Below are 24,805 nucleotides of genomic sequence, written 5' to 3'. Positions count from 1 at the left end.
CAATCGGGGAAACAGCACTGCTTTTCTGTTAGCCGGAAGGAGAAGCAAAACAGAAAGCAAAACCAAACTGAAAGCTGAGGGGACACCAAGCTGTGACTCGACAGACTTTCCTCAGCTAGTGAGTGAGGTAAGCCCACCACCCCAGTGACCACTGTGAGGATTTAATGACGTGAAACTGTGGCTGTGTTACAGAACAAGTCCTCACTGAAAGGGGTGGTCCCCTAGTCATTAGTGTGTATAAATCCCCAGGGAGGATTCTAGGACCTTTTTGCTTCTTTTGGGCAACTTCCAGGCATGTGGGACACTTCAGAGGCTCCTTGAGTAGCACCCTGTAATCAGCAGAGCCATCGATTGCCTACCTGTCCCCCTTTCAATAAGTGCCAGGTAGTAGAGATTGGTGTCTGCAGCCAGTCCTGCTTCTACGATGTCCTTAGTGAAGTGCAGCTCCTAGAATAGGAACAAATGTGAGCTGCTGCTCCTAAGCCTCTGCACTGATGGCAGGGGTTGGGGACAGGATCGGAGAGGTGACACAATCACAGAACTATAGTTCTACCTACCATGTAATCTTCATGGGCAATTATCACCCACTTTACCAAGCGAGAAACAACCTTGGCAGGGAAGAGGTGCTGGCAGTCGCTGGTGACTGGCACGATGCCGTGTTCTAAAAGAGAGTAGGAAGCAGCATTTCAGGGAGAACTCGGGTGCCGCAGTGGGGGACTAGCATCTGCCTCCTGGGACTTGCTGGAGGGCTGAGGTGGTCTTGCCACTTGTCCAGTACATCTGATGCGCAAGAAGTACCTGCTCGTTACATGCCAGGAATAGGGGCATTTCAACCTGACAGCACTTCATGCAGGACGATGTGCCTGGGGTCAGACCCAGCACCTGCATGCATGGGTGCTTTATCCTCGATGCAGACGTGTAGCAAAACAGAACCCTGAAGCCCTGACTAGCATCAGCACCTCTGCGACACAAACTGCTAATTAGATCAAATAGCTGCCGAGAGGGCTGTTTTCTTAGCTGACCTTGACAGAAAAAACAACTGCAGCATTCTGTGTCAGTTCCCTGCTGGTGTTTCAACAAATATGCCAAGAGGGGGAAACTATGTGATGACAATCATCCGACCTTGACAATGCTGGCAATGCTGAGAGGGGAGCAGGGCCTGAGGGCGTGTGACGCCTGTTGGAGATCAGTGCCCATATGGAACCAAGGAGCTGACCTGGAGCCAGGGACAGGGCTCTGGTCCAGATGGGTCCTGGAAAACCAACGCCTAGCTTGACAGGGATTCTTTTGATTTACTTATTTCATTTTTGGTTTTTTGAGATAGGGTTTTTCTGTGTAACCCTAGATAACCTGGAACTTGCTCTGTAGACCACGCTGGCCTCAAACTCACAGAGGTCTGCCTGCCTCTACCTCCTGAGTGCTGGGAAAGGCGTGTGCCACTAACACCCAGCAGATAGTGATTCTTTAATACCAAAAAAGATCTGACTCCGTCCAAAACTTACTCCTACCCTGCAAGTGTCTTGTAAATACCGTCGGGTTTTATTGAACTACAAGAAGCCATGTGGCCACTGCCTAGGTCAGTGGTTCATCATAATCACCTGGGAGTTTAGGAGAAAACCCAGGGGCTCAGCAGGTCTTAAGGAACGGATAACGGGGTGACTCCGCATAACTCCGATCAGTGAGCTCAGTGTGAACTCAGTGCATACAGGGTCCCACTGCTCCCCCTCTCAGGCTATATGGGGCACCAGCATGAATTGGACTCTCATTAAAAACCTGTCAAGTGCCGGGTGCTGGTAGCGCATGCCTTTAATCCCAGCACTTGGGAGGCAGAGACAGGTGGATTGCTGATGTCGAGGCCAGCCTGGTCTACAAAGTGAGTTCCAGGATAGCCAGGGCTACACAGAGAAATCCTGTCTCGAAAAAGCCAAAAACAAAAAACAAACAAACAAACAAAAAACCCAAAACCTGTGAAATGCACATGGATCTGTGATTCATGCACCTAGGATACACTGCCTTGAAGAACCTGTGACCTTGTGCCAATGGCTTTGCTGTCCTCTGAGAGGGCTGACACAGAACTGACGAGCGTACAGGGAGCTCAGGCCTCTGTCTGAATGAGCCTGCAGTTCTCCCCACCGGCCCTACCATCCAATGCTCAGTAAGGTAACTTTGATCTGTAATCAGGATTCACAAGTTCTGAGGAAAAGGATGTTGAAGGAGTGGCTGTCAGGCCCTAGTCCCTGCCCAGCTTACCCAGAGATGCGAACTGTTTGTGGAGAGCCAGGCGGGACTGTACCCTGGTCTTCAGCAGTTTCATGGTGGTCTCCATGTGGCTGGCGCTCTGTGAGTGGTCGGCCATCACTGTGTGCTATAGTGAATGACAGTGAAGGATACACGTGAGCGCTCCCCTTCCCTTCCCCTGGGACCAGCCACACCGCATGGCCATGTCCTAAGACAGGTGCTGTTTGGGAATGGCAGAGTTTGCCCACTACAGCAGGTAAAATGCTAAGCCCTGGCAAAAACACAAGATACCAGGGTTCCCATGAATCTGTGGCCAGCTTCTGAGAAGAGGCTTCTAAGGTGTCTGGCCCAGGATTCTGCCCATCATTTGTAATATCCTCGTTCATAAGTCCAAGGGCAGCAGAGCTGTAGCTGTGTCATATCCGAGGCAAGACCAAGATATCTTTGGTTTAGATGACTGCCAAGCCCCTAGGGAAGGCCAAGTCGTTTCAACACTAGAAGACTAGGTAGGATATTAAATGGAGGTCAGATCATAGCCTCAAAAGAAGATATTCTGCTACATCAAAATCCTGTGAAGCTATCAGAGGCCTTTCGATAATATGTCCAGGATGAGAAGAGGTACAGCCCCTTGGCCAAGAGGGCAGGGTCAGAATACATACCTGGGGCTGCTCTTTGGGGAAGTGGAGGCCACCCAGCTTCTGTACCCACAAGTAGGGGTGACCTAACTCAAGTACATAGTCTCTCAAAGTCAGGATGCTGGTAAAAAAATCAAGAGAGAATAAAATAATGTTATAAGTTGGGAATGCAGCCCAAGAGGGAGTGGCATCCTCACATAAGGCCTGATGCTCGTCCCTAATGCTGCACATCCTCAGGATACAGTCCCCCTGCATCCCACACAGCCCCAGGATACAGTCCCCCTGCATCCCACACAGCCCCAGGATACAGTCCCCCTGCATCCCACACGGTCCCAGGATACAGTCCCCCTGCATCCCACACGACCCCAGGATACAGTCCCCCTGCATCCCACACAGCCCCAGGATACAGTCCCCCTGCATCCCACACGGCCCCAGAATACAGTCCCCCTGCATCCCACACGAACCCAGGATACAGTCCCCCTGCATCCCACACGGCCCCAGAATACAGTCCCCTGCATCCCCCACGGCCCCAGAATACAGTCCCCTGCATCCCACACGGCCCCAGAATACAGTCCCCCTGCATCCCACACGGCCCCAGGATACAGTCCCCTGCATCCCACACGGCCCCAGGATACAGTCCCCTGCATCCCAGTTCCACAAGCTGAACTCCCTAACTGTATAAGATCGCTTTCTGGAGTTTATCTCCAATATTTACTTATTTTTGCCTTGGAATCTTTTTGTCATAAGACAGATCTCAAAATGGCAGTATACTGACCTCTCCCGCTGTGCTACCTGCCTGCAAATGGCTTTTAAATCTCTCTTAAAGAGAACTAAATGCAGACATTTTATTGGCTTTGTTTGTTTGTACTTTTATCTGAACTTATGCTGAATTCATTCCCATGCCTTAAGTTTTCATTTCTTTATGGATATCTTTTTCTTCTGTGTGGCATCCTTTTTGGGCTTTGGAACCCTCTGTTCCTTTCTTCTCAGATCATCACAGTGTGGGGAGCTGGTACAGGTTAATCTGGCCATGAGCTCTGGGGGCATCTGCACATCTTATGCACTTTATTCAATGACAGAGAATCTATATCCAAGCCCGTATAGTCAGCGTTATTCTCGCATTTTTAAGCATGTGGAGCAAAACTTCAACACTCTGTTTTGACCACTGACCCTGTATCCAACCCCTACTGCTTGGCCTGGGCACACCTACTGACCGCATGTTGTACAGCCCAATGGCACCCATGGCTTATTTAATGTGACATCTTTCAGACACTTTCCAGATATGGATACCCTTGATGGCCTGGGCAGTTTCTGGGTGTTCAGAAAGGGAACATGAGGATTTAAATGTCTTGATTTGAATGATTTTGTAGGGTTTCTGGGACAAGAGATTAGTGGCCCATCTTCACCTTAGGCCACTTCCATACATTTTATCATCAATACTCTGTGTGTGTGTGTGTGTGTGTGTGTGTGTTTAGGGAGCTACCACAGAATGATATCCCTGAATGTGTCTGTGTGTGTATGTGTGTGTGTGGCACTAGGGAGCTACCACAGAATGATATCCCTGAATGTGTCTGTGTGTGTATGTGTGTGTGTGTGTGGCACTAGGGAGCTACCACAGAGTCATATCCCTGACACTAGCACCCCTACAGTCCCCAAGCATTCCTCCTCCCATGACATCCCCGTGCCGGCAACCTAAGGACAGGAAGCTGTTCCCTCCAGCCCCAAGGTCTCTGGCTTGGCCTGAACTTCCAGATAGAGCCACAGAACCAGGAAAAGTTGAAACCCTGTTCACTCACCCAACTTTATCAAACTGATACTGATTGGCTGGATTTGGAGTTTTTTTCCCATGATCTCCCGGATACAAGCAGCTCAAGATGGAGTCAGGAGACAGTAAGTCTCTGCAGAAGGAAAGATCGCGGTGAGAATGCCGGCTAGCATGGAGCTCCAAGGGACCTGGGCGCTGGAGAGTGGCAGTGTACCCCTCAGCTTTCAGGATGTCCACCACCGTCTTCTGTTGTTGGCTGGTGGTGGGTTTGGGGGTGGTGATGGAGGGGAATAAGGTTTCTCTGTGTAGCCTGAAACTCACTCTGTAGACCAGACTGGCCTCTGAGCGCTGGGATTAAAGGCGTGCACCAGCAAACCTGGCTGCACTGCTACCTTTCACTGCTTCTTGTCAGTCAGATGTGCTTTAAGCCAGTGGACAGAAAGGATTATCATCCCATTTCTCAATGTATAAATTCAAGGCTTTAAAAGTGGGACACTGAAGCTCAAATCACAGCCCCTGATCAGAAAGAAGAGCATTTTTTCTTTATTCTGTGTGCATGTGTATACTGTGGCACACAGAAGACAGTGCTCAGTAGTCACTGCTTGCCCTCTATCTTACTGAAGAAGGTCTCTCTGCTTCTGCTTGGTATGGTATACTCCAAGCAATCTGGGCTGAGAAAGAAGAGACCATAGCTGGCTTTTTATAGGAGCTCTGGGAACTGCGCTCAGGTCATTGAGCTAGGGTACCAAGTGCTTTTATCTAAGAAGCCATGTCCCTGGCCCCTGAGAACATAACTCAGTACTAAAGTGCTCGCTGTACAGTATGACAGCCTGAGTTCAATGTCTACCATCCAAATAAGAACCCAGGCACAGCAGCACACACCTATCACCCCTGAGGGGGTGGGACTGAAGGATCCCTGGGCTCCCTGGCCAACCAGTCTAGCTCAGTCTATAGGCTCCAAGTTCAGTGAGACCTGTTTCAAAAGTAAAGTGGAGAGTGGCTGAGGAAGGCCAATGCCGAGCCACTGGACTCCACACGTGTATCTGCACACGCGCGAGACACACACACACACACACACACACACACACACACACACACACACAGGTGTCTGGTAGCCAGGCAGCACTTTGGAGAAGGAAAGCCACATGAACTTATAAATAGAAATATTGCCAGAGCCAGGTGGTGGTGGCACACGCCTGTAATCCCAGCACTTGGGAGGCAGAGGCAGGCAGATTTCTGAGTTTGAGGCCAGCCTGGTCTACAGAGTGAGTTCCAGGACAACCCTGTCTCGAAAAAACCAAATCCAAAAAACCAACCCCCCCCAAAAAAAGAAAGAAATACTGCCAGAAATAGTTACCACAATAATTTTACCTGAGCAATTCAATTTTTATAAGTGAGCTGAACATTGAGTCTAAGTCCTTGATGCATGCAATTTCTCTATATTGTACATATGGAAAGACAGTATACATACTATGGTGTAGTAATTTGACAAACAAATTCAACGAGTAATGACCAGAGTACTTAGTGTTTCTACCTCTCTAAACTTATTTATTCTTTTGAAGATAGGGTTTTACTACATATCTTAGCCTGGAACTTTCTACACAGCCTAGCACAGCTAGAACCTGAATTCAAGAATTCAAGAAACAGGAGGATCACTGCGAGTTGGAAGATCTACATAGCAGGTTCCATGCTAGCCAAGACTACACAGGGACACCTAGAGAGAGATAGAGAGACAGAGACAGAGAGAGGAAGAGTCCTAGAACTGCTAAGAAGGAAAAACATGGCTACCATGTGGAACTTAGAAGAAACAAGCTCTGGGCTCGCTCTGCGGGAACAAGGTTATCTGCACCCAGCACATCCCACGAAGACCAACACTTCTAATCTGGACTGCAGAACAAGACTACCAATGCTGGGGCTGGTTTTCTTTCTTTCTTTCTTTCTTTCTTTCTTTCTTTCTTTCTTTCTTTCTTTCTTTCTTTCTTTCTTTCTCTCTCTCTCTCTCTCTCTCTCTCTCTCTCTTTCTTTCTTTCTCTCTCTTTTTTTTTTTAAAGATTTATTTATTTATTTATAAGTACACTCTAGCTGTGTTCAGACACACCGGAAGAGGGCATCAGGTCTCATTACAGATGGTTGTGAGCCACCATGTGGTTGTTGGGAATTGAACTCGGGACCTCTGGAAGAGCAGTCAGTACTCTTAACTGCTGAGCTATCTCTCTAGCCCCAATGTCGGGGCTTTCTGGAACACTGTTGCTGCCTGTTTATAGTTCTCCACTTACCACCAAGTTAAGGACAAAACTGGGGCCTGAGCTGAGCTGGGAAACAATATCCTGGCACTTTGGGACAAAAACGAGAAAAGGGCCAAAATGCGTCAATTTGGTCATGTCTCATACCACATTCATGCATTTATATGCATTACTGGCTGTAAAAAGCCTGTGTGGCTCTGCTCTAAACAGCAAATATGATATTATCACTTGTTTTATCTGCTGTCTAGTAAGAGGTCTCACAAATGCAAATCAGAGAGCACTTCTAAATTTCAGTGACTATCTGGATTCCCAAACTCTGAGGACATAGTAACAGAAATCAGCATGGCAAAGGATCCTCTGGTAGCCAGCGGGAGGACTGGGGACCAGGGCTGTGGCATGTCCCCCTCCCACGCCCTTCCTTCCATCCCCATACCCTGCACTGATGGGGGTGGTCAGCTCCATGGCGGTCGTCACTTTGGCTTTCACTGTCATGATGTTGAGGTTCATGAGATAGCTGAATGTCAGATGAAGCACACTGCTGTCTGCAGAGCAGGAAGAGAAGAACTCGGTTATGAATCAAGCACACCAGAGGGCAGGTGTGGTGGTGCATATATTCAACCCCAGCCCTTGGAAGGCAGAGACAAGAGGATCTCTAAGTTCACAGCCACCTGGTATATATAGTAAGTTCTAGAACAGTCAGGACTACTAAAGTCCCCATCTCAAAAGAATAACAGAAACAAAAACACCATGCTATGGCCAGAGTGACAGTTCAAAAGGTAAAGTCACATGTCACCTAATGGTCTTGGCTCAATTCCTGAGACATAGAGAATCAATCCCCAATGTTCTCTGACTTCTATATGCCTGCTACAGTGGTACACACACACACACACACACACGTTTTAAAGGAGAAAAATCATAAATAGGGCACTGAAATATTCCAGGCAGAGCCTCTAGCTTCCCAGAGCTTTGTACCAACAGCTGGCCAAGCTCGTCAGCACTATGGAGCTACGTGAACACAGTCAGACCTTTGCACTTCAGATCCAGCAGGACAGACAGTGGGTGCCTTTTCAGCATCTCCTTGCGCTTGTCATCCAACTGAACCCCGAGAGTGGGCCGACGCCGCTTCTGGACAAAAGAAAAACCCAAGCATAAGTCACACGACTGTCCCCTTTGCATCTCTACCTCCCAGTTCACAGCTGCCTGGGGCCCTCTGCCTCAGCTACCCGCTGCCAGGTTCTTGTCCCAGCAGACACTTATTCAGCCCTCCTCCTTTTGCTTTTAGGGGTGCAGTGCTTGAAAACATCAGCATGGCTACATAATATTCTCATAACAGAAAATGGGCTCACCGTGGTCTGCTCCTCTTCAGCATCTGAGTCGCTCTCATCATCTGAAGCCACACAGAGAAGGCAGTGAGAAGCGAGGTAACTGCAGAGGTGCCCTAATGACGAACCTCATCCTTAGGGACTGAGGGGCCACCCACACGGTCCTTTGTATGAGTTCTTCAAATAAGTATTGAGTTAACTAGCTACTTCTTACTTGGCATAGAAAGTACCATGGAAAGAATCACTTATAATTCCATCAGCCCTGGTTTTGTGCGTGCGTGTGTGTGTGTGTGTGTGTGTGTGTGTGTGTGAATGCATGTGCGTGCATGTGCATTTTTTGGGTGTGGATTTGCCCCTATGGACATACAAGGCCAGATATTGTACTCTGGATGCACTCCACCTGATTTTGGTTTTATTTTTGGAAACAGAATCTATATAGCCCTGGCTGTCCTGGAACTCACTCTCTAGGCCAGGCTAGCCTGAAACTCGGAGCTCTACCTGCCTCTGACTCCTGGAGTGCTGGATTAAAGACGTGCACCATCACGCCCAGCTGTGTGTTTATTCTGAGGCAGTCTTTCACAGAGCTGGACGTTCGTGTTGAAGGGCTGGCCAGTCAGCTCCTGGGGCCTGCCCTCATCACCCAGCACTGACGTCAGAGCACACCCGCCATACCCAGGCTTAGGCTTTGCTTTACTTTGCTTTGTTTGTTGATGTGGGTGCCGGGGACCAGAACTCAGGTCTCCATGTCTGTGCAGCAAGCAATCTCCCTGCTGAGCCACCTCCCCAGCCCCAGTCCTGGTTTCAAAGGTCTTTTAACTGTCATTTTTATGAAGCATAAAGCCCTTTGTTGGAGGTGGTTTTGAGAGCAGCATAAGTAACAATGCTGCTGGTATAGTTAGATGTTGCTGTGTGCAAAAGACAAGACCGCTCTCTCGTGTCATCTACACAATGATTCTTTATGAAAAATGTGTCTCTCTTTTTGGGGGGCAAAAGGGGAACACTGAGACATCTCAATATGTTACCTTTGCTGGCCTGGAAGTCGCTTTATTGACCAATCTGGATTCAAATCTGTGTAAATTTTCCCACCACAACCTCTAGAATTCGGGGATTATGGGCATTAACCTATAACTAGCTACCAGCTACCTTTACAACGAGTCAAACACATTATCTGCCTTCCTCAGGGTCAAAATGCTGCTGGGTGCTAGTGGGTGGCACGGCTGAGATCCAAAGGCTGCGCGTGGTGATTCTGGGGACTGAGTTCTCTTGGGCCTACCCTAAGGCTGACATAAGGCCACGCCTCCTTCTATACTGCACCAGTCCAGGACCGAGACTGCAGGAGTGAACTGGTGCCCTTGGTGAGTATCCCCTTCACCATGTTACCTTGGGAGTCCTCAGGGGGTTTGAAAAGAGCTTTAGCTTCGTCCACACTGCCTTCAATTGCCACAGACAGCGTCTTATCTGGAGATGAGAAAAGGCCTCTTGGAAACCTGCTGGAGGCTGCTGAGCAGTTACACTTCTCCATCCCACCCCCCACCCCCCGCCCGCCCGCCACTCCTGACGACTGAGTGGGAGGGCACACGCTCCACACAGAGGAGACGGCACCTAAACTCTTTTCTCTATGGTTACTAAGAACAAATCCAGAGCACTGTTTCCCAGCTAAACATCCCAAGACTGGTGCAAAGCCCAGGCACATAGACCTGGGGTTTGTCACCCCACAGGACTCTTTCACCAGCTGTCCACAAGCCATCCCCATCCCCATCCCAAAGATGATGGATCACTCTCTATAAAACGTTCTGTATTCCGCATGTCGCCAAGCACCTGGCCTGCCTTGTCTCATCTTCCTGGGCAGCAGAGAAGAACAGATAGGAATGTGGGTACTGTGGCCTAATGAATGAATTCCTGTCCCACTCATGACTACGTTGGTGACCTGAAAGATGAACTTACTGACCTGAGGCTCAGTTTCCATATCTATAAGACACACTTGGGAACCAGTAGCTGTAGAGCGGCAGATCAATGACTGAGGGTTACAGTTTAGATACATTAGTCTTGGGTGAGGATCGTAGCACAGAAGGGCACACGGCTAGCGTGCATAAGGCTGTGGCTTTGAGCCCGAGCACCACAAAACAAGTAAAGCAATACACTCCCAAGTCTCACAACCGTGTGGGCATGCTATTAGTATAGACAGTAGAGAAACTTAGTGCTCATGAAGTAATGAACCACACCCGGGAAACAGAGCAGAGTGCACTTCAGGTCAGCGGGACTTGAGCTTGTCTCTCAAGCACTCAGTAACAATCTGCTCCATCTGTCCAATGTGTCATGACCAGTCTCTCGGTTTGTCTCTGTGGAGCTCTGGGAGCCTACCGCTGTGAGCAAGTGAGACTCTCTAGTTTCTCTGCCTGTTCTTTCCTGATGGTAGTGGGAGATGGAATCAGGGCTTAAGCTACACCCCAGCTCTTCCACTTAAGGGTAGCAGCGTCACAGACCCCTGATGCCATTTGCCCACCACACTGTGAAGAAGGAAGGAGGCCTTCCCCAACAGCCGACTACTGCTTTACATCTGGAAACAACACAGAAACCATCCCATCCCAAGCAAGCAAGCTGGCCCCGGGTGAGCGCCGGAAGCGTCCTTGAGGGTCCAGTTCTCCACGCGCCAGGCTGTCACCCTACCAGAGGCAGTCCTCACCTACAACAGGCTTTACTAGTTTAGTCTTGAATTCTACAGGAAAAGAGAAGTGCAAACAGTAGAACTTGAAACACAAAAGAAGGTTACTCACCCTGTCTAGGGGGCTGGGAGGAGGATTTCATATGAGCTGAGGATGGCAACGGAAGAGAACAAAGGGGGAGGAGGAGGCAGACGGACCAGGGAGACACAAGAAAAGACACAGTAATGTCCTGGTGCCATGGCTGGGACGGGGCATGCACAGGAACAGTGTATGTCTGTCTGATGCCATGGGATAAGTGTGAACAAGGAAGAAAAGTTTAGTGCTGAGTGAAAGCTGCCCTGGGCAGAGCAAAAACTTTCAAATCCTTAGCAGAGTCAGGGCTGAGCTGAGCGGCCAGGGGTCCATCCTCTCACCTGCACGCTGCATTCTCTCATGCAGGCTGTTTCCGGCATGGGGAAGCCTGCCTGGGAGTGCTGCCTAGGACCCGAGTTCACCAAGCACCCCACCCCCCAAAACACAACACTGATCCACCTGCCATGTGTATCTTGCAGAGGGAGCACCTGAGAGCCGACAGGCTGCACCTAAGGGCTGTACAGCCAGGCTCATAAAAATCCAAAGCCGTCCATTCTGACATGCCTGTCACAGTGGTCAAGCCTCAGGCTAGCTGGTGTAGTAGCCATGCTGAGGGTACAAAGCGGGGGCAGCATCTGCCACCCGAAGGCTCTTGGGCAAAGCTGGGGAGCTCTCCTGGCGGGCAGTCCTTCCTCACTATGGCTGCTCTCCCGTAGCCCCCTCCCTGCCCAGCCCCCATACTCACCACAGGCCTGGCCGTACGCGGTGGCCTGCACAAACAGCACATAGAGCGGAGGGGGCAGGTGCCTGGCAGTCTCGTACTGCTTGTGTGCCTGGTCAAACGGCATGAACAGGTATTCTTGCACTGGCAGGGAAGCCTGCAAGCAACACAAGGTTTTTAGTCTACCCACACGGAGATTTTTCTCTCTAGTTATTCTCCAAGGTATGTGCCCATGCTCTGCAGGGCTGCCTTTTTTTTTTTTTTCTATTCTTTTTCCTTTTCTTTTCTTTTTTTTTTTTTTTTTTTTTTCGGTTTTTTGGTTTTGGTTTTTTCAAGATAGGGTTTCTCTGTGTAGCCCTGGCTGTCCTGGAACTCACTCTGTAGACCAGGCTGGCCTCGAACTCAGAAATCCTCCTGCCTCTGCCTCCCAGAGTGCTGGGATTACGGGCATGCACAGCCACTGCCTGGCTTCTGCAGGGCCTTCAAGCAGTAAGTGCAGGACACAGAGCAACGCGGAGGGCTGGAAGATCAAATGCAGCCTGCACTGCCGTCCCATCCAGGCTCCGCCTCGCTCTCCCTGGATCTCCTCTACCCCCCTGCTTGATTAGGAGATGGGATCCACTATGTAGACCCCACTAGTTTGGAGCTCCTATGCAGACCAGGCTAGCCTCAAGGCATATACCAGCAAGTACAACTTTAGTTAGGTAGCTGGGTAGAACAGAGCCTGCTCTTTCCGCACAGGCCGGCCTCAGACTCAGGCTTCCTGCTGCAGCTTCCCAGGCCCAGCAGCCCAGCTCCGTGTTCCTTTTTCTCCTACTTGGAAGTTCTACTAGAAAAATATGTTTTTGCTAACAATTCTAATTCCATGTCTACAGCTGACAGGAAGAAGTGAAGACCTTGCCAAGTCCTAGAAAAACATATTTAAATTTTTCTCGACTCCTTTTACAAAGTTCCTCATTAACCATTTATCTTGCTTTATAAAATTATAAGAATTTAGACCAAATCTGGCATCACAAACAAAAATCAGGTCACATACTCACAAATATATATATGTATATATGTTTGTATGTACACACACAGATTGATTCTATATATGTATAGCGGAAGCTTTTCCAAATGAGGCCAGTTCTTTTTTTTTTTTTTTTTTAAAGATGTATTTACAGCTGGGCGGTGGTGGCGCACGCCTGTAATCCCAGCACTCTGGGAGGCAGAGGCAGGCGGATTTCTGAGTTCAAGGCCAGCCTGGTCTACAGAGTGAGTTCCAGGACAGCTAGGGCTATACAGAGAAACCCTATCTCGGGGAAAAAAAAAAAAAAAACAAATCCAAAAAAACATATATATATAATATATATATGTACACTATAGCTGTCTTCTGGCATTCCACAAGAGGGAGTCAGATCTTGTAATGGATGGTTGTGACGTAATGGATGGTTGTGAGTCACCATGTGGTTGCTGGGATTTGAACTCAGGACCTTTGGAAGAGCAGTCAGTGCTCTCAAGTGCTGAGCCATCTCTCCAGCCCCAATGAGGCCAGTTCTTTTCAGAGGACCATCCACTTTTCTTCCCCAGCCCCTAAGGTACTGGGTGAACCAACTATATGTCTGCAGGAAGCAAGACATATTAACTGTCTAGAGACAGCAGGCTGGTGAGGGACCTGAAAGCTATGGATAAACAACAGTTCAGGCATGTGGGTATGCTCCTGACCCAGAGGCCCAGAATTTTTTTACTTCAGAACATAACTCATCCCTCTCAGAAAAACCATTGTCCCGGGGAACCTGATGAGGGTGCCAGCTGGGGAAGCCCAGCACATGGGGACTCTGGCTGCGCTGTGGTAAAGCAGAGTCACACTCGCCTGCATGATGCTGTTGAGGCGAGGCTGGAGGCTGCTCAGATACTCCTTCTTCACCTCAATCTCCTTCAGGATCTTCTCCTTGTTGGACAGACATTCTCGGTACTTCTCTGCCAGCCTAAAGGGGCACACAGGGCACTGTCAGGAACGCCTTGTAGTGATTCCGCCAAATTCCATTCACTCTCTGAACGGCACTACTGTAACAGCGCCAACTATTCTAATGACAGCCAGCACTGACTGTGCCAAGTCCTTTAGTAAGTTCCATACAAGCACTATTATCTTAGTAATTCCATAAACTCTCAAATATGTTGACTTAAAACTATTTTTAATATTTATTCTATTTCGTGTGGGGGTGAGGCAGGGAGAGGTCCTTGTGTTATGGCGCGTGTGGAGATCAGAAACAACTTACACTCGTCAGTTCTCTCCTTCCGAGCTGTAGCTAGGACTATAGCAAGCCAAGGGGAATGAATGGGCCAGTACACGGCCTTCCTTCACTGCTCTGCTCCAGGTAGACTCCAGCTTCCTGCTCGTGTTCCCGCCTGGCTTCCTCAGTGTGGAGTGTGTGTGAGCTGAGGGTTGTGAGCTGAAATAAACCTTTTCCTCCCTACGTTGCTTTTGGTCATGGTGTTTTATCACAGCAATAGAAACCTTACCTAAGACAAGCAACAAAGGCATCTAGGAGTTGAAGATACAGCTCAGACGGTCGAGTGCTTGCCTAGCAGCACATACATTCAGATGTGACAATGCATATCTAAACCCTAGCACTGAGAGGGGTGGGAGGGAAGAAGAGAAGGTCGGCCACCCTTGGCTACGCCGTACATCTGGGTAAAGGCACTTGGTTGGCAAGCCTAATGGTCTGACATCCACCCTAGGAACTGATGGAAAGGTGGGAGGAGAACTAATTTCACAGTTGTGTGCACACACACACACACACACACACACGCTTGCTTAAAATAATTGAAATCTTGGGGCTGGAGAGATGGCTCAGTGGTTAAGAACCCTGACTGCTCTTGCAGAGGTCCTGAGTTCAAATCCCAGCAACCACATGGTGGCTCACAACCATCTGTAATAGGATCTGATACCCTCTTCTGGAGCATCTGAAGACAGTTATAGTATACTGATACACATGAAATAAATAAATGAATCTTAAAAAATAAATAATATTTGGAATCTCTAAAGCAGGCAGCAGCACTCCCTTGGCTTGGGTTTTATACTAAGACCAAGAGAACACCAGCAAACGCCAGTGTTCCCTTCTTTTCTTGACTGGGAACACAGTGACCAGTGGCTTCACCCTCAGCCATGAGGCAAAATCAGCCTTTCCCCGAGGCTGTCTATTAGGGTATTTTGTCAGAGTAACAAGGAAAGTAACTCATACAGTTAGTAAACAGACAAATGGGGTTCACGGGGACATTTTCATGAATAGTTGTTTACCTTGTCATTTGTCACCCTGACTGCTTCCCCCTGTGTGTCCCCATGTCTTCCTTCCCTCTCTAATGTATGTGTGGGTACACTCATCCATGAGTGCAGATGCAGAGAGCAGTGGTCAACCCAACTGTCTTTCTTCACTCTTCTCGGCCTAGTTTGTGAACCTAGAGCACGCTGCTTAGTCTGGCTGGCTGGCTAGACACGCCGTGGGAGCTGTTACTACACCTCAAACGAACGCCACGTCACCCAGCTTCTTCACATCTACTTGGGATCCAAATTCAGGGCCACAGCCTTGTATACCAAGTACGGTCCCTACTGAGCCATCTTCCAGTGCAGACACCCCCCCTTGCAGTGTTGGGCACTATGCCAAGAGCCTTGTGCATGGTGGGCAAACACTGCACCACTAAGCCACATACCGTCACCTCCAACTTCCTACTGATAACCCTAACAGTCGGAAGGAGGTCAGGCACGTTTGAATACTCCAGGGTGAATTAATAAGAAAGTGGGATTTGGTCCTGGAGACTATCGGCTAGTCGTGGGTTATGACCAAGCACTGTCACTGTGTGGTTAACCAGGTCAGGAAGGGGGAAGCACTACCTTTTCCGCTGCTCCAGCTCCCAGTCCAAACGTGCCAACGTCTGTTGGTGAGGGTCTCCCATGGTGATCTCGGCCTTGCTGATGTTTGGTGGAGCCTCTGAATAAAATTCCTCTAAACTGACCAGATCAATTTCTTCGTGCTTTGACCTACAAGCAAAAGGAAGTTCTCAGGCAGCCATTTTCAGGACCCCAAGCTGTGGCTTGGCGGGGGTGGGGTGGGGTGGGTGTCCATTTGTCTACGCCACCCCAGCCTATAGCTACCAGAGATCCTGGAATTCTATCTCAGCAAATGCTCAGTGGCAGCCATTCAGTGTGATGCGAGGTTATTAGTGACATCCACAAAGTCATTTGCCCATGCTGCCCAACCTATTTATCCACAAATCAGCTGAAGGCTTGAAAGGGATGTGTAATGGATTTCCAAACATCTCCTGGTTGAACAGGAGAAGTATTAGCTAAGAAACTCAGAATCCCTGCAGCCGAGGCTTATGCCATCATGCTGAAACCAAGACACGTCACCAGGGAAGAAGAAACCTAAGAGTCTAATCATAATTAAAACATTTTCACTGCATATGTGTAAGATAAGAAAAAGCCAGCTTGCCAGAACTAGAAGTGAACAAAATCTAGAGGCTTTAAATCTTGTTTGTTTAGAGAAAAGGCGAATGTGGGATTAATGTCATGAGTGCTCATGCCATGGCCACATCACAGCCACCACAGTCACTAAACATCGACACATGCTAGCTCACCTCTGTCCTCGCCTCACGCAGTTCTTAGGAGATGGGGCTTAAGCTCTGTTTTAAACCTTTCACCCTTTATTATATATATTATAATTTACCATACTCTATTCTTCTTGCATTTTTCATTTTGTGTGTTTGGAATTTTATTATTGTTTTTGTTTTTTTTCAAGACAGGGTTTCTCTTTTAGCTCTGGGTGTCCTAAAACTTACTCTGTAGACCAGGCTGACCTCAAACTCACAGAGATCTGCTTGCCTCTGCCTCCCAAGAGCTGGGGTTAAAAGTGTGAGCCATCACTATCAGGTTCTTTTTCCCTTTTTCAAATGTGCCCAAGATTACACAGCTAGTGAGAGGCAGAGCCTGGGTATTAACTGCAGAGCCCTGGATCCTTTGTGGCCACCTGCTTGATCCGTTATAGTCTGATCTGGCCGACTAAGATTACAGGAGGGCAACATTCTTTGATGCTGTCTTTATACATTCTCGACTGCCATACTGTCGAAAACAGCACTGGAGAGGGAGAGGACAGCTGGTTTTCTATGGCACAGAAGCTGAATAAACATCAACACATGTTGAGGAGAAAAATTGCTTTTTGTTTTGTTTGGTTTTGTTTTTTTGTTTTTTTGGAGACAGGGTTTCTCTGTGTAGCTTCAGCTGTCCTGGAACTCACTCTGTAGACCAGGCTGGCCTCGAACTCAGAAATCTGCCTGCCTCTGCCTCCCAAGAGCTGGGATTTAAGGCATGCACCACCACTGTCTGGCTGAAAAATTGCTTTTACCAAGTGCTGAGTGCAAACCTCAAAAGGGGCATCTCTGTGCTGTCTGAAATGACTGCTTGAGCTTCTCCAGTCAAAGTAATCTCCCGATCTTTCCCCCAAATCCTGTCGTCTTGTAAGCTCACCCATTCTCCTCAGAGGGATGGCTCACACCAAGCCAAGAAGAACAGGCATTACCACAGACAGTACGCCAAAGCCCTGCCCTCCCAAACTCACTTGAACTCCAGACATTTGGTGATCTCCTTCTGCAGGTGCATCACTTCGTAGAGCAGGTTCTGCAGCTGGAGGTGGTAGGCGTCAACTTTCTGCTTGGCCTGAGGAGAGGATGAGGTGAGCAGGGCAATCTGGGGCAGGACTGACCATCAGCAAAGTCAGAGAAGGGCAGAGGGCTAGTTAAGAAGGACAGAGAGGAGGGATGAGAGCTCAGATATTAAGCCTTTCAACTCTACCTCATGGGTTTGATCTCTCCCTTTCTTTAACCTGATGTGGGCTAATCGATTAAGCTTCTTTAGAGTCATGAAATGTACACAGCTCTGGATCCTTCGTTCTTCAATTTCAATGGCCTGTGCACAAAGAGACCAGACGATCGTCTGACAGCCGACAGATAGCTCAGTTCCCTCCAGACCCTGGCTGCCAAGCCAGCCCCATGCAGGGCCATAAGCAGAGCCAAAAGGGAGCCTGGAACAGGGAGAAATGTCATGAAAGAAATGAAAGAGTTAGGCTAAGCATGATGGCACTCTAAGGCCTTTAATCCCAGTAATGAGGAGGCAGAGGCAACAGTTCAATGCCAGCCTGGTCTACACTGGGAGTTTCAAGACCAGACAGGACTACATAGTCTCAAAGGAAAAAAACAAAAAAGAAAGAAAAGAAGGGAAGGAGAAAGGGAGGGAGGGAGGGTTAGCAGGTGAACTACTATATAAAGTTTGGTTATAATGCTAGAGCTATAGAATATAACTATCTTAACAATACTGGTCATCTAAGGCTAGAGCTATAGAATATAACTATCTTAACAATACTGGTCATATAAGGCTAGAGCTATAGAAAATAACTAACTTAACAATACTGGTCATATAAGGCTAGAGCTATCGAATATAACTAACAACAATGCTGGTCATATAAGGCTAGAGCTATAGACTATAACTAACAACAATGCTGGTCATATAAGGCTAGAGCTATAGAAAATAACTAACTTAACAATACTGGTCATATAAGGCTAGAGCTATCGAATATAACTAACAACAATACTGGTCATATAAGGCTAGAGCTATAGACTATAACTAACTTAACAATACTGGTCATATAAGGCTAGAGCTATAGAATATAACTAACTTAACAATACTGGTCATATAAGTAAGACTGCTGTGCTGGGAAAAGTGAATTCCTCTTTAAATCATCCATCTAATTTTTAGACATTGTTTAGTTTTATATCTCCCTGAGTAATGCATTTAACATCCACAAATAATTTTATTTTGGAATCTATGCTTTATTTGAATATACTTCTAACACTTAGCAAAATGACTGGCATGTAAAAAAAATTAAATCAATAATATCACATTATAGCCATAGGAAAAAAGATATCTTGTACTCTGATTACTATAATGGGACATGGGTCTGTCCTGGGGCTGGTGCTTCAGGACCCCGGCGCGGCTCGCAGCCACACCAGGCTCAGCACGCGGGCCCTCCTCACCACATCCTTGCTGCCCTTGCTCTTCAGGTCCTGGATCTCGGCCATCAGCCTTTGCAGCTCCTGGCAAGTGTACTTGTACAACTCATAGTCCCTGCCAGGGTCCCGCAGGTCAACCTCCGCCTCCTCGCTGTAATATTTGCCTTCCTGCGAAGGCAAGAAGAGAGGTCCTGGGTGAGGGTCTCCATGCCAGGATCAGGGACAGTAATAATGAAAACCTTCAGTATGTAAGGACGTTACAATTGCCAGTGTGTGGTCAGTCTAGACTACACAGTGACTCCTGGCCAACTAGGACAACACAGTGAGACACCTCCACACACGTGTACACACATACGCATACAAAAATGTGAAAAACACTATTAATCAGGCATTGTGGCTTATTCCTATAAGTGCAGCACTTAGGAGATGGAGGCAGGGTAATGTTGACTTCAATACAGGCCTGTCTCAAAAAAACAAATAAACTGGCAAAAAGACAAAAAAAAATCTCTACATTAATCTTGATTTCCTGCAACTAAGGAAAATGCTGTTATTTCATTGATTTCTCTTTACTTCATTTTGTCCTTAAATTCCCATTTATGTATACAGACTGAATCCTAAGGATCTGGAGTAATTGTGCAGAAGACCCAGCTTCACTCCCGACAGCATGCGCCCTCTTCTGGCCCCTGCAGGCACTGCATACAATGGTGAGCTTAAAACACTTGAAAGGAAAAAAACTAATACACATAAAAACAAACATTTTTTTTTAAATGAGCTCTGGGTTGTAAAAGAGGACTTATTTCCTGCACTTGTTTAGAAGTTACTGCTTACAAGTTAAACAAATAAACAAGTGCTAAAAGTAATGTCTACTTTTAAATAAGCGATAAAAGTAGTATTACTTTTCAGGGCCTTGCAGGGCCTGAAAACAGGCTCTACCACTAAGCTACACACAAGCCCATGTTGCTTTTTTATTTAAATTTAAACTGATACGTTTCCTTGGTCTACTTCAAAAAACAAACAAGCCAGTTGTGGTGGCACACACCAGGAACCCCAGTACATCCAGACGATGATCCAGGATGGTCTTAAGTTTTGGACTAACCCAGACTACATAGTGAAACCCTGTTTCAAAACAACAACAAAAATCAATCAGGAGCCAATTAGCCTGGGGCTGGAGTGAAGGCTCAGGTGTTAAATGCAACCAGTGCTCTCCTAAAGGACCTAGGTTCAATTCCCAGCATCCACGTAAGGGCTTCCTACTATCCGAAACTCCAGTTCTAGGGATTCAACGTCCCCTTCTGACTTCCAGGAGCACTGCACGCATGAGCTACACAAACAGACATGTAGGCAAAACACCCATACGCATAAACTTTTTTAAAAAATTGCTAAACAATCAAAACAGCTAAGTTATATGGGTAAGGGTGGAGGAAAGATGATCAGAAACTCAAGGTTCCCGGGCTGTGGTGGCGCATTGTAATCCCAGCACTTGGGAGGCAGAGACAGGCGAGGCGGATTTCTGAGTTTGAGGCCAGCCTGGTCTACATACCAAGTTCAAGGCTAACTGGGCTATCTGAGACCCTGTTTCAACAAACAAACAACAAACAAACAAACAAACTACATGTTAAGTCATGGACCAGCTTGACAGATTTCAAGAGAGAGAAATAGATAAAAGAAGAGAAGACTGTGCTGGTGATGAGCTCCTGGGCCACAGAAGTCCTGTGGGAACGTGCCTCTGGCACCAAACATGAGCTTTCTTGGAAGCTCTAGAGCCGAGCTGTCAGCGGGTAGGCAAGCTGGGAACAGTGTGCTGGGACATGCTCTCTGTGCAATGCTGACATCCAACAGACAAGCACTGGGTGCGAACGCTCATCTTTTGTCACATTGTGGGAATTCAAGTCATCTGGTCTAGTATGGGCAACCAGAAGCGTGTCTCTGGCACACGTGACCCTCAGTTCCTCCACACTCACAGGCAGTTTCCCAGCCAGCAGCCCTGGCTAATCTCACCTGCTCCGTGTCAGATCGGTTCCGTTTCCCTTCAGTTGGAGCTCCATCACTTCGGATCACTTTGGGTTTCCGTTTTTTGCTGGATTCTGATGACATTGTGCTTCCAGGTCAGAAGGCTGTAAGGAGAGAACTCTTGTAAGGATTTCCCACCGAGAAATGGACAGATGGCTCAGCAATGAGGAGCACTTGTTGCTTTTCCAGAGGAACCAGGTTAGACTCCCTGCACCCATCTAGAACTAAGCTCCAGGGCATCTGATGGATGCCCTCTGACATCTGAAAGTGCCAAGTAGACATGTGGTGTACAGATATACATGTAGGAAAAACACACATACATATAAATGTTTAAAATTACATTGTATGAAAAATTCAAATAATTAATAAAAGTATTTTTTTAAAAAAAGAGAGAAAAGGGGCTGGAGAGATGGCTCAGTAGGTAAGAGCACTGACTGTTCTTCCGAAGGTCCTGAGTTCAAATCTCAGCAGCCACATGGTGGCTCACAACCACCTATAATGAGAACTGATGCCTGCTTCTGGTGTTTCTGAAGACAGTTACAGTGTACTTACATAAAATAAATAAATCTTAAAGTCAACAGGCCAAAAATCAGAAATAACCTGTAGCAGCACCTGGAAACTTGTCCTGTTTGCTTTTTAAAAAAAAAAAGGGAGAGAGAAAGGGCTCAGGGGTTAAGAGTGCTGGCTGCTCTTCCAGAGGACCTTCGTTAACACCCAGCACCCACATGGCAGCTCACAACTGTCTGTAACTGCAATTCCAGAGGATCCCACAGCCTCACACAGACATCAATACAAGCAAAACATGAAGGCACATAAGAAGAAATAAATTGCATTTAAAAAGAGAAAAAAAGAAATGTCAGCAAAAGAGCTGGTTCTTAACAAAGACAAACTCACAGCCAAACTAACCACGAGAGAGAAAAAAATTTAACTAATCGATATTAGAAACAAACATTCAAAGTCACATGGATACTAATGAGTTTCAGAGGTTCATCAGGGAACACTTCAAAAGGAAAAAAAAAAGATTTCCCAGGATCAGCAGTTGAAAGGTTGGCTCAATAATTAAGAGCATGTTCTGTTCTACAGTCAACCTGAGTTCAGCTCCCAGCACCCACATTGGGTAGCTCACAACCATCATAAAAAGAAAGAAAGCTTTGAGATGTTTCAGAATTAACCTGGGTGTGATGGTACACAACTTTGATCTCAGCACTCAGGAGGCAGAAACAATTAGATCTCTGTGAGTCTGAGGCCGATCTGGTCCACAGTGAATTCCAGGACAGCCAGGGATATATTAAGATAAGATACCCTATCTTAAGTAAAACAAACAACCATGTCCCTGCCAGGATGATGAGCTCTGCTCTTACTCAGGAGCTTGTCAAAGCACTTCATAAATTTAGAATTATTTCCTGCCTGCTGTATAAACCTACTCGCAGTACTACTGACTGACCACTGAATAGTCGACTCTGATGTAAGCTCTTGCTGGATACTTGGCTACTTTACAAAGCCAGTGAGATAAGAACCACCACCATCTCTACCATTTCGCAGATGAGAAAAGCAAGGCTTAGAGAGGTGATGCTTTTCCAAAACTGCACAGCTAATATGGGCCCATCTGATGCTACATCAGTACTTATGACAGCTGCAGTACTTCGCCCAGTTTCAACAGCATCCCTGCTGCCTCCCAGTCTGGCTCTAATATTCAAATGAAGAATAGCCAGGCACGGTGGCACACACCTTTAATCTCAGCACTAGGGTGACAGAGGTAGGAAGATCTCTATGAACTCCAGGCCAAAAGAAGCAAACACAAGTAAAGACTGAAGCCTACATTTTATGAGGTTCCACCTCTTGGAGTCACCCCCAACTTCCAAGGGACGGGAGTAGTTTTGTCCCTTATTTGTGGGAGAAGCCTGAGTTGGAACCTCCACTTGACTGTTCTAGACCCATGGACAAACCACTTCATTCTTGTTTCCTATCAAATTAAAAAGTCCTGCAGGGCTTGTAGGAGCGCTGTCGTGTGAATCGCATCCCAGAGGGTGAGGGACTTGACTCAGGGTGGAGCCTGAGTGATCCTTCATTATGCTAAACACCAGAGAACGGGTTAATAGGCCTGGCCTTCTCTCTGGACGAGTCTATGCAGCTCATGCAGCTTCAATATGGAGACCGTGCTGCCTCAGCCTCAAGAGTGCAGAAATTATAGTTATAGGTCACAGTGCTGCACTATCAGTTTTCTGGCTAGCTGTGCTGGCGCATGCGTTCAATCTCAGCACTCCATGAGTGGGGAGCAGAGGCAAGTGGATCTTTGTGAGGCAGAGGACAGCCTGGCCTACACAGTGAGACAACATCTCAAAAAACAAAATAATCACAAACGACATGTCTAATTGCTTCAAGTTTCCTACTTTATTGTTAATGTTTACAAACGCCAAGGTTCTTGTAAGAAATGGATTCGCAAGTTGGAGATGACTCTGAAGAACACTGACTGCTTGTCCAGAGGATCCAGCTGCAATTCCCAGCATCCACATGGCAGCTCACAGCTGTCGGTAACTCCAAACCCTAACACCACACACAGACATACATGCAGGCAAAATACCAATGCACATAAAATATAAATAATTTAAAAAGAAAAAGAAATAGATTCTCTCTCAGAGTCTTAGACAAGGAAACCAAGACAGAATTTATTAATAAATGCCTTCATCATACTAAGTATAATATGCAGTCATATCATTATCATAAGATAAGTGCAAGCTGTTTCCTGTTTATGGCATGCAGGTCTCAAGTTTACTTCTACCAAAGTAACTATAAGTTTAAAAAGTGACTGTGATGGCCAGGCGGTGGTGGTGCACGCCTGTAATCCCAGCACTCTGGGAGGGGGAGGCAGAGGCAGAGGCAGAGGCAGGCAGATTTCTGAGTTCAAGGCCAGCCTGGTCTACAGAGTGAGTTCCAGGACAGCCAGGGCTACACAGAGTAACCCTGTCTCGAAAAAACCAAATTAAAAAAAAAAAAGTGACTGTGAAGTTGGGAATATTATTCAGCTGGTAGCATGCTGGCCTAGCATACTCAAAAGACCTGTGTTTGATCTCCTGGACCGCATAAAACTGTGTGGTGGGACACGTCTAAAATGAGGGCAGGTCACAGTTAGAACTGGTAGATGAGATGTTCCAGATCATCTTATGCTATATAATTTATTCAAAAGTCAGTACGAGCTACATAATAAAATCCCGTCTCTGAGAAAAAAAAGGGGTGGAGGCTGTGAGACAGGATAGTGGTAAACATTAGTAATCACAGCCCTTGAGTGACTGAAGCAGAGGGATCTTTACGAATGTGAAGCCAACCTGGAGTTGGCTGCCTGCCAGACTGGACTAATAGTGACTGCATTTAAAATCTTCATTAAAACGGAGCAGGTGGGTCCTCTTCTTACTGCGCGGGCCCTTTGCAGTATAAAATTCTTGTTTTCCTTTTCTTAAAAATTAAGATAAGCAAAATACTTAATGAAACAAGTACACTAAGTCAACAATGCCTCTCCTCGGAGGACCGCAGCTGCCAGTGACAGCTAACCAAGTGGCGGGCTCATCTGACGAAAACCACATGGGTGGCACGCAAAACCCGGGAAATCCCAACCGCTACACAGGAGTGTGTGTTTCCTTCACACACAAGAGGATCATCGACGAGGTCTGGTCAGCACCACTGCCATCAGCACGATCAGAAGACTACAATGGGGACAGAGGATGCAACTCCGGTTGGTTCCCAGAAAACCGCCGCGAGCCTGGGGGAACCCGACTGGTGAGGACCCCAGCCCGCGAACACGCATCCTGCCGTCTGCACCTCAAGCCCCGTGCGCACAGCGAGGACCCGCAACCCCAGCCAGCAGCCCTCCACCCTCGCTCACCAGAACGCTCCTCACGCCTTCCAGCCAGGCAGCCACTTCCGGCTCGCGACCATAGAGAAGCGGAAGAAGAGAGCCACAGGCCGGAAGTGAGACATAAAAAGCCAGATGCAGCTTGGGAAGCAAGGAAGGGGCGTGCCCCAGCTGGGCAACCTATCATGTTGGGAAAGTGGAGTGCTTCTGTGCTTCGTGCCCCTTCACCGGCGCGTGAAGCTGTGTGCCGT

General features: G+C 47.4%; 1 protein-coding gene and 1 long non-coding RNA gene across 4 annotated transcripts in view; one reads left to right on the top strand and one right to left on the bottom strand.

Annotated features, from left to right (window-relative positions):
• Thoc5 (THO complex subunit 5) overlaps positions 1-24,675 on the bottom strand; it is a 30,905-nt gene extending 6,230 nt beyond the window's left edge. For 2 of the 3 annotated variants that reach the window (XM_052199737.1, XM_052199739.1), the window contains exons 1-18: positions 24,585-24,675; positions 20,696-20,811; positions 18,722-18,865; positions 17,484-17,597; positions 17,251-17,348; positions 15,531-15,677; positions 13,512-13,626; positions 11,684-11,816; positions 10,978-11,013; positions 9,584-9,661; positions 8,228-8,268; positions 7,907-8,006; positions 7,315-7,423; positions 4,670-4,771; positions 2,898-2,994; positions 2,251-2,365; positions 558-661; positions 360-447 (exon numbers count right to left, since the gene is read on the bottom strand). In XM_052199737.1, the coding sequence (XP_052055697.1) occupies positions 360-447; positions 558-661; positions 2,251-2,365; positions 2,898-2,994; positions 4,670-4,771; positions 7,315-7,423; positions 7,907-8,006; positions 8,228-8,268; positions 9,584-9,661; positions 10,978-11,013; positions 11,684-11,816; positions 13,512-13,626; positions 15,531-15,677; positions 17,251-17,348; positions 17,484-17,597; positions 18,722-18,865; positions 20,696-20,791 (1,717 nt within the window). In that variant the 5' untranslated portion in view covers positions 20,792-20,811; positions 24,585-24,675. The remainder of the gene's footprint in view (positions 1-359; positions 448-557; positions 662-2,250; positions 2,366-2,897; positions 2,995-4,669; positions 4,772-7,314; positions 7,424-7,906; positions 8,007-8,227; positions 8,269-9,583; positions 9,662-10,977; positions 11,014-11,683; positions 11,817-13,511; positions 13,627-15,530; positions 15,678-17,250; positions 17,349-17,483; positions 17,598-18,721; positions 18,866-20,695; positions 20,812-24,584) is intronic. The other variant, XM_052199738.1, reaches the window with a different exon arrangement.
• Positions 74-9,590, top strand: LOC127696829 (uncharacterized). The gene is made up of 3 exons (XR_007980306.1): positions 74-127; positions 8,164-8,302; positions 9,385-9,590. It is a non-coding gene; the product is annotated as an uncharacterized LOC127696829 (long non-coding RNA).
• Positions 24,676-24,805: the final 130 nt, after the last annotated feature.

Source organism: Apodemus sylvaticus, chromosome 11 (genome assembly GCF_947179515.1).
Source record: "Apodemus sylvaticus chromosome 11, mApoSyl1.1, whole genome shotgun sequence".
In the NCBI taxonomy this organism is placed as follows: Eukaryota; Metazoa; Chordata; class Mammalia; order Rodentia; family Muridae; genus Apodemus; species Apodemus sylvaticus.
This window is presented reverse-complemented; position numbering and strand designations above follow the sequence as displayed.